Raw genomic sequence first — 18,525 nt, 5'->3', positions numbered from 1 at the left:
TGGCACGGCTGTGGAAGCTCCCTGCCACTAGATCACATATGATTTCATTTAAAGACATGAGCAGTTTGATCACGTCCCGGTACCAAAGCACACTTTGATCCAGGTGATTTCCTCCTTCACTGGAAGGAAATTGGGTTGTTTCTCCTTAAAGAAACATTTTACATTTATATTTTTAATCCAAAACAACTGAAAAAAGCTAACATGAATAAGTACTCATTTTAGTTCAGTTGTAAAATAGAGAAGTTTGGTAGCTCGCAATGACTCAAGATGAAACATAAAATAAACAACATTTCATTACATTGAAGGTTTTTAGGTTTTGGTCCAGAAACTGATTGCACCAAGTCACACTGGTCAATCATCAGTCAGTCTTAAATAACAGTCTCTGACAATTAGCTTTGCAGTATTCAAAAGCCACAAAAAAAATCATCTAATGAGAACACTGTATTATGCTATCACGGTTATCAAAAGCGATCCATTGGCACCGATGACATTTCGGTGCCATTTTTGACAACCAAATATCCACTACCTTGACCTTTCGCAAATTGGACTGCAAAGTCATCACGGCCTAACAAATCACTCTTTAAACCTCACCTTGGCTCACAGTCTAAAAGCCTAATTAACAGGGGGTGAAGTCTGATGAGACGTCACTCGGTTTTTGGTTCGACATAGCCAAGCAGCCTCCAGAATTTCTTCAGGTTGTAAACATTGTGTGTGAGTTTGCGAGTGTGTGTGTGTGTGTGTGTGTGTGTGTGTGTGTGTGTGTGTGTGTGTGTGTGTGTGTGTGTGTGTTTGAAAGTCGGCCATCCCCTTGACTAATGAAGGCTGCTGATTTCTCTTAGCTCCGGTTTGTTTTTGGAGGCAGCTATCTCCACACTGCAGCTTAAGAGTTTCCCTGAAGAGAAGGGACTGGGAAATAATTTGAGAAAACGCATTGTGTGGCCTCAGCACTTTGGCTGGCTTAAGATACATTCTGCTCAGCTACTATGGCAAAGCATGTCTTTCTTTTTTTCCTCTTCTTTTTTTTTCGCGCTGGTTTGTGGTTTGGCCCCGGCAATCTGTTCAACACAGAATCAACAAAAGCCACAGTCTCTTGATTGACCTTATATGTGAAAGTCGATACAAAGAAACGTGGCTCTGTTGCTGCCAGGCTTGTGTCTGGATGTATGTATATGCGTTTTCCTTTTTTATTTTACAGTCCTAAATTCAAAATCTGATTTTATGTCATGAGTAAATTAGGTCAGTTAAGTTTTTTTGCACGTTGTTCCACAGCAGCTCATGGTAGCACGTTTATCTCTGACTTTTGGCCGGATTAAGTTACAATTCTTATTTTAGCCGGCATGGCGTGACAAGCAAACCCAGTAATTTAGATGAATTCTCCCCAAAGCACGGCTGTAATGTTTTAGGGTGGCTGTCTTCATCGCATTTCCACCAAGATGTTCCCAATATCCTTCTGTAAGACATTTCTCAGGGGAAGAAATGAATCCAATTTATTACTCCCCCTCTCCGTGTATTGGTCTCCTCCTTCACCCTCTCTCTTCCTCTCTCTCTTCCTCCCCTTCAGTTAAGAGCGTCGATTGCACTTCAGAGTTCGAGGATTTCTTCACCAAGCGGAAGCTGGTCGACGGCGACAGTCACGTGGTGAGCATCGCCGAGTACCTACAGCGGGGCGACACTGCCATCATCTACCCAGAAGCCCCAGAGGAGCTGTCCCGCCTCGGCACACCGGAGGCCACTGGTCCAGAGGAAAACGGTACGAATCCGGTCAGGGGTTGGTGGGAAGGGTCAAAAGTGAAAGTTTAAGGGTTTTTTTACTTGGAGACTTTCTGGTTCAACTCCTCAGAGAGACCAGAGATATGTTAGGGAAGGAAAAGAGTAGGGTGTTGAGGTGCCCGTAAAACAAGGCACAAGGAAGGTACAAGTTTCTTTTAAACTGAGATTAAACATGTTAGAATTTAAGATGCTACCAGCATATTTTTAAGATTTAGAACTAAATATCTTAATAAGGTGTTAATCAGGACAGGTTCCAACACATTTATTAGATTAGGGCTGGGTATTGGACCTGAAAACCTTTTGAGTACCAACCTAAATGTCTTTAGCATCAAGCTAACACATTTTATGCTTACCTTTTCTCTGATGGGTTCTTGCTCATCTAATTGAGGAAATAGGGGAATGTTGCTAATTTTAGACTTAATTTTAAATAAGACTTTGAAACTTTCAAAGTACAACGACCTCTATGCCCAGCAACAGGATAACAGTAAATGGTTTAATGTAGCGTAACAATACTACAAGTAGAGGTGAGTCAGAAATGTCAGTTACACAGCAATAGCTATCTAAAGTTTTGCTAGCATTAGCCACCATAAGCTACTGTTCATACCTTTCAACTTAACTTTGAAAGGCTGTCGCAGCAAAACCCCTGAGTGTGTTGAATTGAGGCAGGTCACAATTTATTATTTATTAAATACACTTGTAAATTTTAACAGGACAAAATTAAAAGTAACACAGTCATGTGTTAAAGAAAAATTACAAAAATTATTTAAGTCCTGGAAATGTTTTCTCTCAGGTCCTGCATTGACGCCAGTATTTACAATTTTAAAATGAAACCCAGCACCGAGAGATTAAGATAATGATTCTGTACTATGCTTTTAATATAATATTTTAAAAATCTGGGTGGATATTAAATTTGGCCTCCTCCTGTTGCATGAATGTTGCAGTAGCAGAGCATGCTTGCTCAACTAACCCCCCTTGTACCACCAAAGGTTTAAAAAAGAAAGAAAGAGTCTGGACAGAGCTGCAGCTCTTCCCGCTGACACGGCTGGGCAGCTGTTGGTCCCACAGATTCACCGGATGCCTTGGTGTTTACCTACAGTCTTAAGCAACAGCTGGGCAGGAGCTTGAAATCAGATAGTGCACCTCTGAAGCTCCCCGGAGGGAAAGAACCAGAGTGAGGGTGGGGGGGATGAATTGAAATGGGCTCATGATTCATGCTGCAGACATGATGAACTTGATAGTGGGAATAGCATTAAAAAGTGAGACCTGTTTAAAGCAATTAGGAAGGTATGGGAAATTATGTGTGTGTATGATTTTAGCTTGTTTTTTACTAGGTAAGGGAAATGGAGTGAGAGTAGAGAGTAAGTGCTGTCTGTAAAACAGTACGCGCGTGTGTGTGTGTGTGTGTGTGTGTGTGTGTGTGTGTGTGAAGAGTCGGGAGGAGGTCGTAGTGCAGCGGATGCCAGCCTGACACTGTGGCTCTCATGTGGAGCAGATTGCAGAGATAACTCCCATACCACTCCTGGGCAGCCCGCCCGTTAGCTGCCATTGATTTGCTGACCTTTTGGCCCACTTTTCTCCCCCCCCGTCCCGCTGTCTCCTGTGCAGACCTGCCACCTGGAACGCCAGATGCCTTTGCCCAACTGTTGACCTGCCCCTACTGCGACCGGGGCTACAAGCGTTTGACATCTCTGAAGGAGCACATCAAGTACCGCCATGAGAAGAACGAGGAGAACTTCGCCTGCCCCCTGTGCAACTACACGTTTGCTTACCGCACTCAGCTTGAGCGGCATATGGCCACACACAAGCCTGCAAGGGATCAGGTTAGGGGGATTTGAATTTTTTTCTTCTTCATCATCCGTCCCTTCTCTTTCTGTTTTTTCTCTTCCCCCTCTCTCTGTCCCCTATCTCATTTCTAATGTGCTCTGATCCCTCCGAGAAGAGAGATCATTTTTTCTGATTGGCAATCATTATTAATTTTTCATGGCATTTTGAAGATGCAGATCCTTTAATGGTAATAACTTTAATTGAGGTCCTAAATGGTTTTTTGATGGCCCTCCCTGATATGATTTTCCAGTCTCGTGTTCACGATCGAATGATTGTGTGGATTTCCAATTTAGAAAATTTTATCAGCTCCTTAACTTCACTTCACTCTTGGCCTTTAATGTTCTTCTGGTGCAGCCTGCAGTAGTAGTACTCCATCAAACCCCGCCACTCCCCCCCCCTTCTAATTTCATGCACTGCATAAACATCTGTGTATACTTGAATTTTCTTATGCGATTTATATCCTATACGTCTGAAATATAATGTGAATCTGCTGGCAGTTAGCATGAATCACCTTAAAGTCCTGCGAGGTGAAAACACATCCAGCAGTCATGGGTGTTTAACCCGCTTGTCAGCTTTAAGTTTTAGATGTGGGGTGAGATAGATTGTGGCAAAAAAATACATTGCATGCTTTCAGAGTTTTCACACATTGGGGGATAATTATAACTTCTCAGTGAACTAAAATTGGTGCAGTAAATTTTCAAGTAGATGGAGTGTGTATTTGTGCTTCGAAAGATGATTATGAGTGAGGAATTTGTTTAAAATAATGCAACAGTTTAAATATCTGCAATTCATCTCTGAAAGGTAATTATGTGATTTAGATACACACAAATGTGATAGTCTCTTGTTTAGGAACTTTATGCTAAGAAGGCCTAAAAGCAAAAGAGGACAAAATTAGATTAAGAAAATAAAAATTATTACATTTCTTGTTGTCTTGTAATATGTCTTTTACATATTAGTTTGCATTCTGACTGCAGGTTGTTTGTTACCATAAAGAATCACTACAGCACTAATGGATTAGCTGTGTATGTGGCCTTTAAAAAAGGGGGAAAATAATTAGTGTCATTTGTGTTCTTTGATATCTAATAACTTCCTTCACCAAAACCAGAGCTTGTAATGTACAGTAGCGTTATTAAAAAAAATCTTCCATCCAACCAATCACACATGAGATCATGTACCCTGATGCTTTGCGGTGTTCAGTCCCAGGTCGTGGGTGTTGTGTTGTGCTCTCTGAAGTGAGAATGACAGGCTCAGACTGTGGCTGATTTGATCAGATATCAGCAGCCAGCACTTTCACCTGATCTACCAGCTGGGTGTAAACGTGAGCAGATGGGCCGGCCGAGTGAGTCGCTGTTCCAATCCTCATATTACAATGCTGTTGCTGCTCCCCTCCAGAGTCGAGTCAATGGCCAAAGACTCCTATTCAAGCACTGCAGGTCCTTCCACAAAGCCGGTTATCTTGATTTGTAAATTAGCTGAATTGTTGAAGTGGTAATCCTCAAGATGAGATTGAGGTGATGTCTTACTCGTCTGATGTTTATGTGGATGCAGTTAGGTTCACTGTAGGAGGCGCTCTTTTCTTTGTCTTTCCAGTCATGGTATCTGTCGCTGCTCATGCTAAGCTCCAAGCTCCTTTTTCTCTGTTTATTCAAGACAATCCACAAACATAAAATGTATCACGTCCCTCACGTAAAGATCTAAATGAACATGTATTCATATGAAAATGTACATTTGGCAATTAACAACTATCTCAGGAGGACTCTGGAGCAATCAGATTAACATAAAGAATAATGTCCTGATAGGTAAACATGTGCTGTGCTGTTCTGTTCTGTATGTTTACAAGCCTTAATACTCCTCCTCCTCTTAACCAATTAGCCAAAATATGAGTAATTAGAGGTTATACATATGCAAACATCCAGTTGGATCCCCGCCCACAACCAGCAGTGGTGGCGTTCACACCGACAACGATCCATGAAGGAGAGATGGAGCATTTTGCCGGTGCCATTCACAATTAAGAGCACACAGCGATTGTACCTTATTAGCAGTGGTGGCGAGACTAAACTTTACCGGGCAGGGATCCTCAGGGGAGAAGTAAAGGGATGGTGGTGGTGGAGGTGGGGGCGCAGGCAACGAAGCAGCTGTTGCTGTTTGTTTATGCAACTCAGCAACATACGAGCGGTGGGGTCCCTCTCCGGCGCTTGGCGGGGCCCCCGACTCTCCCTGCTTGATCTTTGAAGGTTGGGGCTGTTTGAACAATTCCTCCCAGTCCTCCCAGTGTCCTGTGCGCCACCATCTGTCTCCCCAGGAATGTGGGTAGAGTCAGCACACACCCCAGCATTTGTCAAGGCTGAACTGGGAGGAGGGAGTCGCTGTGTTTTTCCCCCCAGTGTGCTCAGAGAAAATGTGTCTTTTTTTAAATTTACTAACCATTTAACGTCCTAAACTCCCACTTGGAATGAATTGTTTCGTGAGTGACGAGCCAGGTTTATACACCCAGTGTTGTTGTTGTCGCTGGGCATTAATTTTTGATTTTTTTTTTCTTTTCAGAGAACAGGCCTTGTTTGAATTGCAAATTTGATGGATTGCAACTGATGTTTACCTTTGAACAGTGAATCAATGTGTGCTCTGTTCTGTATCCTAAGATTATTAAAGAGACACTCAGGGTTTAAAAAAAAAAAGACCAATTACTATATGACATTTGAAACTATTCTAAAAAAGTACAAAGTGTAATTCAAATGGCGTGAATACAGGTACGCAGGGTGAAAGAGCTCACAGATTACTCTGAATACCTTTCAGACTGATTAGGCCCAAATTAATGAAAAGTAGATCAGATCAGCGGTTCTAATGAAGGAGAAACCCTCTAAAAAAGACTGTTTTCATTTATTCTATTTTCTGTGCTGCCAATTTCTAAAGGCATGCCTCCTTTGGCTGAGAAGCCAGGAAATTAAAAGGTATGTGATTCTCTCTGTTATCGCCACTGCCTGTAATCGCTCAACGGAGGTGCGAGTAGAAAGCCAAGATGCTTCATTGGCGACAGGAGCCGTTTGGCTTTTTGCTTGTTGTCATGCCGACCGATTGTGATTATTTACTGAACTCTCACCTCCACGATGTTGGTGCTTTTTTTAACGTGAATCTCTCTCTCTCTCTCTCTCTCTCTCTCTCACACACACACACAGCATCAACTGCTCAACCAAGCGGCCGGCAACCGCAAGTTCAAATGCACCGAGTGTGGCAAGGCCTTCAAATACAAGCACCATCTGAAGGAACACCTCCGGATTCATAGCGGTGAGTAGCTACAGGAATGCTGCCCTGCTCTTTGAATATTCATAACCATGATTTAAGAACATGATGAATCTGCAGAAATTCCTTTCGGTTTATTTTGGCCCCTTCTTGCTGTTGATGGATACTGAACTCTGCTCTGTTAAGAATCAATCCAGTTGCCAAGTACAATATTTGCTTAGAAATGTGTATGTGTGTGAAGCATATCAGCACAATTCATTTCATTTATTAGTTTGTCACAATGTCCATTGATCAACAGAAAAACTAAATGAGGCAGTTAGCTCTCAAAGGCTAATTTTCATATGTTGCACGTGGCCAGATATTAAAAGACAACTTAAAAATAAATTGAAAAAAAATTATATTGTTATGAAATTAGCCAATTTAAAGGAGTGTAATAGCACAGCAGAAGACAATACACCATATAAATAATGTATGTAATGACATAAAATAACAGGCCCTCTAGGAACATGCAGTACTTCACTTACTGTAATAAATTGAATTTGTTACAGTTTCACTTGATTTACATGTTTGTATCACTACTACTTGATGATTATTCATATCAGCATGTTGTTTGCATATCATCAATCTTACGCTATATGTTTGGTTTCAGGTGAAAAACCGTATGAGTGCCCCAACTGCAAGAAGCGCTTCTCCCATTCAGGCTCTTACAGTTCCCACATAAGCAGCAAAAAGTGCATTGGCCTGATAGCTGTCAATGGCAGGATGCGCAGCAACATGAAGACAGGCTCCTCCCCTACCTCTGCCTCCTCCTCGCCCACCAACTCCGCCATCACCCAGCTGCGGCAGAAGCTAGAGAACGGCAAGCCGCTCGGCCTCCCCGAACACAACAGCCACCTAAACATCAAGACGGAGCCACTCGACTTCAATGACTACAAGCTGATGATGGCATCTCATGGATTCAGTGCTCCTGGACCGTTTATGAATGGAGGCATGGGAGGGAACAGCCCACTGGGACTCCACCACAACTCGACAGCCCAGAGCCCGTTGCAGCACCTCGGGATGGCCGGGCTTGAGTCGCAGCTCCTGTGCTACCCAGGGCCACTGGGGAACAACCTGAGCGAGGTGCAGAAGGTTCTCCAGATCGTGGACAACACGGTGTGCAGGCAGAAAATGGACTGCAAGCCGGAGGAGCTCTCTAAGCTCAAGGCCTACATGAAGGAGCTAGGGTCCCAGGTTGAAGAGCAGAAACAAGCGCTGGCACAAGGGGGGCATCAGGTCGGGCTTCCACTTGTCAGTCACAACGGCGCCACCAAAAGTATTATCGACTACACATTAGAAAAAGTGAACGAAGCCAAAGCCTGTCTCCAGAGCTTGACAACAGACTCAAAGAGACAGATTAGCAATATCAAACGAGAGAAACCCAACCACATGCATGAAGGAGGTGTGGATGAGAAGGTGCAGGAAAATAACATGTTTACACCTTATGCTTGCCAATATTGCAAAGAAACCTTCACGGGGCCAATACCTTTGCATCAGCATGAGCGCTACCTGTGTAAAATGAACGAGGAGATCAAAGCCGTGTTGCAGCCCAGTGAGAATTTGATGCCCAACAAACCAGGGATGTACATGGAGAAGAACACCCACATGTCTTCCTCCATGTTGTCTGATAAGGTACTCAATGGGCCCCTTAACCCCTACAGGGACCACATGTCTGTGCTGAAGGCATATTTTGCCATGAACATGGAGCCCAACTCGGAGGAGCTGCTCAAGATTTCCATAGCGGTCGGCCTTCCTCAGGAATTTGTCAAGGAGTGGTTCGAGCAGCGAAAGATCTACCAGTATGGCACTACCAGAACCCCACCACTAGAGCACAGAAACAATACGGATATGGTTGTCGGAACAAATAACCACCACACTCCACCAAAAGACTCTATGGCAGCTAGGTCACCTGTGTCTCTACTCAAATCTACTGACCGCATCACATCCCCCTCCATAGCAGAGCTCCATAACAACGTTAACAACTGTGACAACTCGCTCAGACATTTGAAAAACCACCAGTTCAGCGGCAGTGCCAAACCCACAGGTGAAAAGTTGGACCATTCCCGCAGCAACACCCCCTCCCCACTAAATCTGTCCTCCACATCTTCCAAAAACTCTCACAGCAGCTCCTACACTCCAAACAGCTTGACTTCAGAAGACCTGCAGGCTGAGCCTCTGGACCTCTCTCTGCCAAGACTAATGAAGGAACCCAAGCATGCACTGACTGTCAAAAGCAGACCTAAAGTCAACAGTATTACCATTGACCATAACAGTGTCCCCTCTCCACGAGAGCACTTCGAAGAGCCTTTGAACTTGGCCTATCTCAAGAAGGATTTCTCAGGCTCTACCAACAATGGAAACCTTGAAAAAAGCACTAGCCCCATTTTTGGCATCAACCCGTTTGCTGCCAAACCCCTGTACACGTCACTTCCACCTCAGAGCGCTTTTCCACCTGCCACATTCATGCCCCCAATGCAGGCCAGCATACCAGGTCTTAGGCCCTATCCGGGCATGGATCAAATGGGCTTCCTACCACACATGGCCTACACTTACGCAGCAGGGGCAGCTACCTTTGCCGAGATGCAGCAGAGGAGAAAGTACCAGCGGAAACCAGGTTTCCAGGTAAATAAGCCACCTGTGGTTTTGTAAAAGCCCCAGGCTCACTCAGATTCCCTAAAATGGTCTGAACTCATTTCTGTACTAATTAAAAACGACTTCAGACTCAGGAGAGAGAAACGCTCACCTGAGGTAGACTGAACTGGCAAAGGAGATAAACAGCTGTGACATGACCCCAGGGGTGGAAAAAAAATTGTGAAATGGAGGAGAGGGGGAATTTTAGAGGTTCAGATGTTTACAGAGCAAGATAGATATATTGGTAATGATAACTAAATTAATATCAGTCAATAAAGGAGGGGATGAGGCGTTTTTACTTGTTAATTAACTGTTTTGCTAATTGATCGATCATATTAGTCATGTATCTAGTAAAAATGTCTTTTATCATTTGCTGGGTCCAGCCTCTCAAATGTGAGGATTTGCTACTTTTCTAATTTATACTATTGTAAATGAAATATCTTCAGGTTTTGGACTGTTGGTTGTAAAAAAAAATAGGCTATTTGAAGATGCAACATTGGGGCCAGGAAGCTATTTTCTGACATGTCATTGAGTACAATCCATTATTTGAAAAAAAATTTTTTTATTTTTACAGCTGAGCCTCTAACTTTGGATTTCAATTTCTAGATTTTTTATTATTGTCCAATAATGGTAAAAAGGACCTTGAATATGTGCAGTTTTTGAATGTTTTAATGTGTTCCCTAAATAAGCCTAAAAAACATTTGCACAAAATATCAGGTTCAAATAAATAACGGCAACGATATTGGCCCTAAAATCATCTCTGGAAAGCCATAATTTTTACCACTCTACACTGTAAATTTTACCCTCTGCTGTGTGTAGAATACATAATCTTCCTTACTCCAGCCCTCTTTCAGCGCTGGCCTGAACTTAGATATTTTGTTATTAAATATGGGTGAAAGGCCTTTGTAAAAATGACAAAGGTGAGCCCCGGAGCTGTGCACTTCTCTGAAATTCCCCATCGCAACTTTGCTGCATTTTAAAGAGAGCCAAAGCCAAAATGAGCTTCTACATGTGGATTAATAATGCACAGTCTCCATGTTCATTACCACTGAATGCTGAAGGCTGTTTAACATAGAGGGAACCATTTTGATGAAAAAAAGTATTAATAATGTTTCCTATTCTAAGTTATTAAATTAGATTTTAAAAATACAGCTACAGGCGTTTAGTTCAAATTGATTGCAGAGTGATAGTGGTGCCTTCTTAAAACATAGTGCAGAGTTGTCCTCACATTATCACACATACATTCATTAAAGAAAGCGTCCCCGGCTCACTATTGGCCATTAAGGTGCACCTTCTGATTTTAATCATTATATGAGCTTGCAATTTCAAGAATGACTCAATGTGCTTCCTCTAATGTTGTAATATTGTTCTTCATCAATTCATGTTTAAGACTAATCTTCATCATAAAAGAGAATTTTAAAGGAATGTGCAGAATTAACACTCCTGTACAAAATTAGACCGCACTGAATACACCATTATGGCTAAGTTTCATAATGGGGAGCATGTCAGTTATAGATGGGTGATATTACTCCAGAGCTGAAAGTTTTATAAGAGATCAATGCTGGCATGTGCTGGTAATTAAAAATGCATGAGAACATGTAGCTTAGTGTGATTGTTTGGGAGGTACCGTTCAGTTTACTGCCTTATCTAGTGAGTGCCACAGAAGGCAATTTTCTTTTAGCGTTAAGGTGTTTTTATTTAAAAAGAAATTTCTTTTGCACACTTACACATCATATTATTGCAATATTATGACATTAATCCCTAAAGTACTTACATTTTTAAAGAAGCAGTTGATATTATTTAGCAATTTGCACAAGAACACAGACATCTTGTTGTTACTTAGCTACAAATGACCTTACTGTGAAGAGAAGACATACCAAGAGATTATATATTTTTCTAGGCAAAATAAACAAAATCCACTAAATGTAATTAAAGAAATGACATCTAGAATCATTATTAGCTTGTACATAGCTTAAGCTTATATAATGACAGTAAATATACCGTAACCCTTATTATTAACCACATTCATTTTTTTTTGTCCTTTTTTCCCCTTCTGTTTTATAAGGGGGACCTGCTCGACGGTACACCAGATTACATGTCAGGGCTGGACGACATGACAGACCCCGACTCCTGTCTGTCGCGGAAGAAGATTAAGAAGACCGAAAGTGGTATGTACGCGTGTGACTTGTGCGACAAAACATTCCAGAAGAGCAGTTCCCTTCTAAGACACAAATATGAACACACAGGTATATACTGTTCTAGACCCTTATTTTAAACCCCATGCTTTTTTATGTTTTAAATGTTTGTGTTTCCAATTCCTATCAGTATGAATATATCTATTTTATGTTACCCCTTTTTTCCTTCTTCTCTGTTTAACCCTTAAGTTGTATATGTAAACCAACACCTAACTTGCTTCTTCATTGACAGGGTTGAGATGCCAACGAATGAGTAGATTTATATGAAAGTTTGACTTGGGTTAACTTGGGATGTGTTTAAAGCTCGTTGTCTTCTTTTCTAAACTATTAAGAGCTATTTGAGATTTTTAACAATGTAGCGGCCCTTTTGGAAAGGTATAATCAGTAATTAATGCAGGTAGGCAAGGAAAGGGAGATATCAGCTATCTTTTCAAGTGATTGTACTGTTTATTTTCCAATCATATCCAGCTGTATTAACCATTTTGCTATCTTAAAAGACACACATCAATTCACCTAGATATATAAAGCCAGCAAAAGGCCCCTAATGCCTTTATCGCCCCCTTATTGGCGATAGATCACATCAACGGAGTAGTGCTCAGAAGCTTTAGAGCACCGATAACAAGTCTTTCATTATAGTTATTATACAGAGATCCTCTTTCACTAGGTTGCATCATTTATTTTATCCGCTATCTGTAGCAGAGCGCTCAGTGCTTTATGCAGCTTTCATGTTATCTGGTCGGACATAAAAGGGAGGGTGCACCATCAGAACAGTGCGCTGAACTCTTTAAAAAAGGGTGTGTTATCTCCAGAACGCCCCTGCATCTTGCTCAGGACGAGGCCCTTTCATGTTTGTGTCGCTATGTGTTGTTTCTAACAATATTATGAGGCTCGGAAGTGCAATGAAGTGCAGTGGAACTGGCCAGATGTTGGACAGAAGTGCAGTATGAAAGCCTGTTGGCTTGTGGACTTGAATGTCAGAGGGGAGTCATGTGATTTGTGTGAGGCAGGCAGCCATATTTCCACACGTGCTGAGCAGCAGTGAATGAAAAAAAGAAGTGTTTCAGGCCAAAGTTAGATGTTTGGAAAGTTATTAATAGTAGCTTTTAAAAAGATGCAGGTAGCTTTAGGTCTTCCCGAGTAAAGAGGTTTAGGGTGGTGAGGAGTGTTTTGGAATAGAGTGTAACAACGGCCGTGTGGCCACATAACAAGCCGAAGGACATTTATTTAGCCAGACAGTTTATGGCCCTGTGTCATAAAACTATCTCACCCTACCCTTGTGGCCAGCATGGGTTTCTCATTTCTGCCTTGGCATCCAAAGCGTCCCGTCACATTTGGTAGACAGAGGAGCCCCAGCCCAAAACCTAATGGAGGGCCAGGCGTCACCATGAACTTGAATTGTTTTCCGAGATAAGCAGAGTAACCCCTCGGAGCCAACCCCTTCCCCCCAGCCCATCTCGGATTTGTTTACTCCTTTGTCGCGCCTTCACTGTTTGTTTGCTTTGCAGTAGTTTATTTATGTTGCATTCATCAGTGTGGCACGGAGACCTAAAATAAGTAGTTGTGGTTGAGTTTCTCCATGCTTTAACCACGGGAGAGAATTTCCATAATGTAGGCCCATGAATGCGAGCGCACTTTCTCATCATGCTCGCAATTTGAATAAACAAATAGCCGTAAGTCGTATGTCAAAGTTGGATTTAATGCTCCGTGATGTCATTTTACTCCATGCCATCCAATTCATCAGAGTTTTTCCTCAACGTTTTGCTTTCTTCTGACTTGTGTGATTTGCTGTAGCAGCAGGACAAGTGAGGCAAGCGACTCACATCCCCTTTCTCTGTTTTGTGTCTCCGCAGGCAAGAGGCCACACCAGTGCCAGATCTGCAAGAAAGCCTTCAAACACAAACACCATCTCATCGAGCACTCCAGACTGCACTCGGGGGAGAAACCTTACCAGTGCGACAAGTGTGGGAAGAGGTTCTCCCACTCAGGCTCCTACTCGCAGCACATGAACCACCGCTACTCCTACTGCAAGCGGGAGGCTGAGGAGAGGGAGGCGGCCGAGAGGGAGGCCCGTGAGAAGGGCCACCTGGAGCCCACGGAGCTGCTGATGAGCCGGGCATACTTGCAGGGCATGACTCCTCAGGGTTACCCAGAGCTGGCGGAGCGCGAGGCCATCCTGAGGCACGACGCCATGAACGGAGGGATCAGAGAAGGACGGAAGGAAGTGGACGAAACGTATGCGAAGATGGGACAGAGGGACGACGAGTTTGAGGAGGAGGAGGAGGAAAGCAAGAGCATGGACACGGACCCGGACACGTTGAGGGACGAGGAGGAGAACGGAGAGCATTCGATGGACGATAGCTCGCTGGACGGCAAAACGGAAACCAAATCAGATCATGAGGACACGATGGAGGATGGCATGTAATCGGTGATGACGTTTCAAAAGCTTCCCATCTTAAAGAGTTTTAAGTTTCTCTCGGTTCAGTATTCTTACTGCTCAGTTTAAAACACCGTGTTTTAAGCTGTACGTGCACGTGCCTGAAGCTTCCGGGAAGCTTTCTTTGACAGACTCCTCGGGGGTGGGGGGTGGGGGGGGGGGAGGGATGTCCACCAAACAAGACATGGACTCAAAAATCTATCTGGAGGAAGCGTTGAGGGAAGGGAGGCATGGGTTTGTGAAATAAGCTGCATTATGCAAACCGAACAATGAATAAATGAATACATTTCAAAAAATGTACAGTACTAAGGCCTAAAAATATGTGTGGTGCTAACCTCCTCAAATAAACCCCCTGTGTTCCATAGTATTTATAGCACAACTAGTGACTTGTACAAATTGCACTCCGCTTCTATAATCATGAACAAAAATAATAAAAAGTATTGCCTATGTATATATTTATACAGTGTTGGAAAAGAGCAGTAGTGTCTGCACTACAGTCCTTCGATATTAACTTTGTTATCACCTACCTACCTACAGTGTCGTCTTTAGTTTTGCCATGTTGCCCGGCCACAAACATCTCCGCCACACTATTTTAGGCCTCTTGAATCAACTTCATATGAAGGAATTTAAACAAAAGACTGTATGAAGGAGCTTAGAGGATTTTTTAAGAGGATGAAGTTTTAAAGAGACCTTCGTTTTAAGGGAAAATACAGTTTATGGACAGATGGTATGGGGGAAAAAAATGAAGGACGAAGCCTTTGTAAGGTGTTTTTGATAAGAAAAAATAAGCCTTATATGCAAACCTTTTAACCTGTGTGTTTTCTGCAAGTGCCACCCTCGTATTGTGTAAACGGAAGGTTAATTTTTTTCACCAGCTTCAGTATTATGAAATGGTTCACCGTTGTTCTTTGAAGCATCCGTGTCAGTATTAAGACTTATAGGCAGCAGTTCCTTAGTTTACATTATGTTGTGCAATGTTTTCTCAGTTTCTTTTCTTTTAACTTTGTCAGTATTACACCAAACCATTTTTTTGGAAACAGCAAATTGCATTCATTTTATTTGTAGGTTGAAAAAAAAAAACCATTATTTATGTGGCCCATTTTATATTTCCTAATTTTATTTATTTCATACTGTTGTGTACAGTACAATAGTTCTTCAATATATAGATATATTTTAGTAAAAATGAACATGGTGTCGATCATAGGGGCAAATTTTACGTAAAGAGAGCATTTATTGTGTTTTGAAACATTGTGAAATGCGAAGTTTAATCTTATTTTATTTTATTTCCTTTATTTTCCAGTTACTGGAAAATTCCAAATTTGGGAACTTTTATACAATTGTGAAAACACTGTATTTTCGACTGAAAAAATTCCACTTTCTTCATCTTTGTTTCTTTTTTTAAGCTAAAAAAATGAAGAGGGACTGTTAAATACTATGTATGATATCATGACTGAAGAAGAATCTTTCCTGAAATGTCTTTGTAAAAGTATTATTGAATTCTTAATTTGTAATTTCTCTTGAAAATGACCCTGCTCGAATAAAAGTAGCCAAATTACAGAATACCAAACCCTCAGTGCTTCATGTTTATTCACAGAGAAGAAACTGTGAGGTTTGCTTGGCAGTAACGGGCTCAAGTCACTTTAAATTCTCTCCAAAGCGAGAAAAGCTGGAAATCTTTCTCTTCTCATATCCAGTTAATACAGAAACCACTGTGGACGAAGCCTCTGCTTTTCATTATTATGTTAATTACATACGGTCAATTCACGTTTTCAAATTGATCAAAGTGAGTTGACCTGGACCAGCTGCTTATTATGTCTCATTTCAGAAGAAACCCAACACCTCCTCCTCATATTCCTCATCTTTTCACCTGTATTTGTTCTAGACTTTTAACCCTCACACCATGATGAATAATAAATATTTAAAAATGAATCCAGAAATGTTCTATATATTTCTTGTCAACAAATCCCATTAAAAGACCAAAACCGACGAGGAATTGATCCTTTAAACAAGTTTTGCACTTTAGTTAATTTGGCGTCAATCTCAGACCATCCTGCCACCATAAATATTGACTAAAGCACCAAACGTGTGTTAATCCGCCACTGAAAATAGTCCTCAACAAATGCAATGTAATTGTTTTTGCTTTAAAAACTACAGTGGCCAGCTGTTTAAGAATATCACTGATTTATATTTTAGTATTTTTATGGGATTTGTTAACAATAAGAAAAACATGTCAGCATTGTTCTTTAAATATTTGATTAAACAAAAAAGAGAAGAGACGTTTAAAGGGTTTCAGCCGTAAAATACTTAAGTCTAGCAACCCTGTTTTCTATATAATAATATCTCTCAGAAATGTCTCTTTATTTTCACACAGCTGTTCTCAATTATGACTTATGGCATTCTGTAAAAGCTTCTATTAAAGCACCTTGAGTTCATATGTGTGTATCACAGTGGAAATTAGTTTTGTTTCAAGTTAATGAATGCCTTTGATGACTGATGGAAAATGGCAACAATTAAAAAATAATTTATGAAGCAAAAATGTCAAATATTACTAGATCAGATAGATAACTAGATCTTTAAATGTGAGGAATTGCTGCTTTGTTTTGTGTTATTTTAAAATGAATATATTTGGACTGTTGGTCGGACAAAACAAGACATTTGGATGCATCAACTTCGACACTGGAAACTTGGGACATACATAGTTCACTATTTTCTGACATTTTAAAGACAAACTGAACAACCAAATATCAGAATATTACAAACAGATTCAAAATTGAAAAATTGAAATATTTGCTATACATCCATACTTCTGTGCTTTTTTCACTTAACAGAACAGGATCTGTTCATTCCTTCAGCCATTCACAAAACTTGTCCTTTTCCAAATCTCATTTTGAAATTTTGTCCAGTCCTGACAGGTGGACTCCAGCAGCGGAGTCCTCTCCGCTGAAGGAGACGCTTGACTCCATTAGCCACTCACACTGCGCTATGCAGATTAAAAGCAACATCAAAAGGCCGAGATGAAAGCGCTAAAGGTTGAGCGATGCCAAACATCAGAACAGACTTTGCATATTCCGATTTTCCTATCGATCGGCGTGCCATTGGATCATTCGCAGACCATCCTGCAGATAAAAGAGGAGGTCTTAAATGATTAGCTGATGAATTTGATAATGTGCTGTGAAGTGTCTGAACAATTACACATGCAAAAAATGAGCGCACGTGTCAAGATGAGCAAGGAGGGAACCCTCTGGTGTATAAAAGCTTGAATTCACCAGCCTCCGACTTCACAGCAACCAATAGGAAGGTCAAAGGTCAAGACGGATGTGATGAAATATTCCTGCAAACCTAGGGTAGATGGAGTCAGAGAGGGAATTGCTGAATTAGGATACAAGAAAGTAATGAAATGGGGGTAAATGGCTTTTGCTAGATCACATAGGGGGAAAACTGCAAGAAAGGTGTGAAAGAAAGAAGACAAGGACTAATTTGTCATGCACATTTGACAAAAACGAACTAGTTTGAAAGGTTATTTAACACCGAAGGCAATCAGTGGTCTCATTTTTTAAGCTTCTCAGCTAAACATAAGACAGAGAAAAACTCTACTGCCATCCTTTTGTTCATCTTTTCTGTTGTCTGTATGCATTCCAGTTGTCACACTTCGAATATTGGTTGATACTGATGTTGATCCAATCTAGTCTTACATTACTGATCAATACTGTCTCAGACTATTAGCCTGGGCTTAAATAAGGACGGGTTTTAATTGCAATCAGGCCGCTTGGTGGTGCCCTGAATTGATTTTTTGTGAACTTAATCATAAATTTTTTTAGTATTGGTCCTAATTTTAAAATGCATACGGAAAAAATTTACTGTTTATCCATAAACACTGCATCAGATACTGAAAACTGATTCTAGATTTCCAGAATTGTATAATTTTGTAAGTCTTTAGTTAGTGATTTTAACTTGCTTCTTTAAAAGATACTTTAAAGCGTTTGAACCTGATCACACCTCTTTCCTATGTTGAACGCAGACCGGTTTCATTCTGTTCTCAGGCTTCAGAGCCGTGATTTTGATCTGCTCTGATGTAAAACAGCGTTTGGAGTGTTGCACCGGCTCAGAGAACATTTAAAAGGCAGGAAAAACAACAACACAAGCATGTAGTAGTAATTCATACGAGTGTCATGCAGCCATATGCCTGGGCCAGATTGGTGGTGTAGTTTGGACAGCTGAGCTCTAATGATTCACTGCTGGGCCTTGTATAGACCAAAGCTAAGTGTACGTTTTGCCTTAGGCTACTCTGCTGCCTCCACAGATACACTTAGTAGTAAAATCGACTCGTTTGCATTGAAAACTCTCCTCTGTCTTGTTTTATTCATCTTCTTCAATCATAATATTTTACCTGCATTT

At 41.3% G+C, this 18,525-nt stretch overlaps 1 protein-coding gene across 4 annotated transcripts in view; it reads left to right on the top strand.

The window, feature by feature from the left end:
• zeb2b (zinc finger E-box binding homeobox 2b) overlaps positions 1–15,697 on the top strand; it is an 89,744-nt gene extending 74,047 nt beyond the window's left edge. For 2 of the 4 annotated variants that reach the window (XM_038722038.1, XM_038722028.1), the window contains exons 5-10: positions 1,562–1,750; positions 3,376–3,590; positions 6,768–6,876; positions 7,481–9,492; positions 11,567–11,747; positions 13,547–15,697. In XM_038722038.1, the coding sequence (XP_038577966.1) occupies positions 1,562–1,750; positions 3,376–3,590; positions 6,768–6,876; positions 7,481–9,492; positions 11,567–11,747; positions 13,547–14,118 (3,278 nt within the window). In that variant the 3' untranslated portion in view covers positions 14,119–15,697. The remainder of the gene's footprint in view (positions 1–1,561; positions 1,751–3,375; positions 3,591–6,767; positions 6,877–7,480; positions 9,493–11,566; positions 11,748–13,546) is intronic. The other 2 variants (XM_038722047.1, XM_038722056.1) reach the window with 1 other exon arrangement.
• Positions 15,698–18,525: the final 2,828 nt, after the last annotated feature.

Source organism: Micropterus salmoides, unplaced genomic scaffold (genome assembly GCF_014851395.1).
Source record: "Micropterus salmoides isolate LMB-PRFRI ecotype aquatic unplaced genomic scaffold, ASM1485139v1 Ms_hic_scaffold_1, whole genome shotgun sequence".
Taxonomy (NCBI): domain Eukaryota; kingdom Metazoa; phylum Chordata; class Actinopteri; order Centrarchiformes; family Centrarchidae; genus Micropterus; species Micropterus salmoides.
The sequence above is the reverse complement of the archived record's forward strand: the minus strand, read 5'-3'. Positions and strand labels throughout refer to the sequence as shown.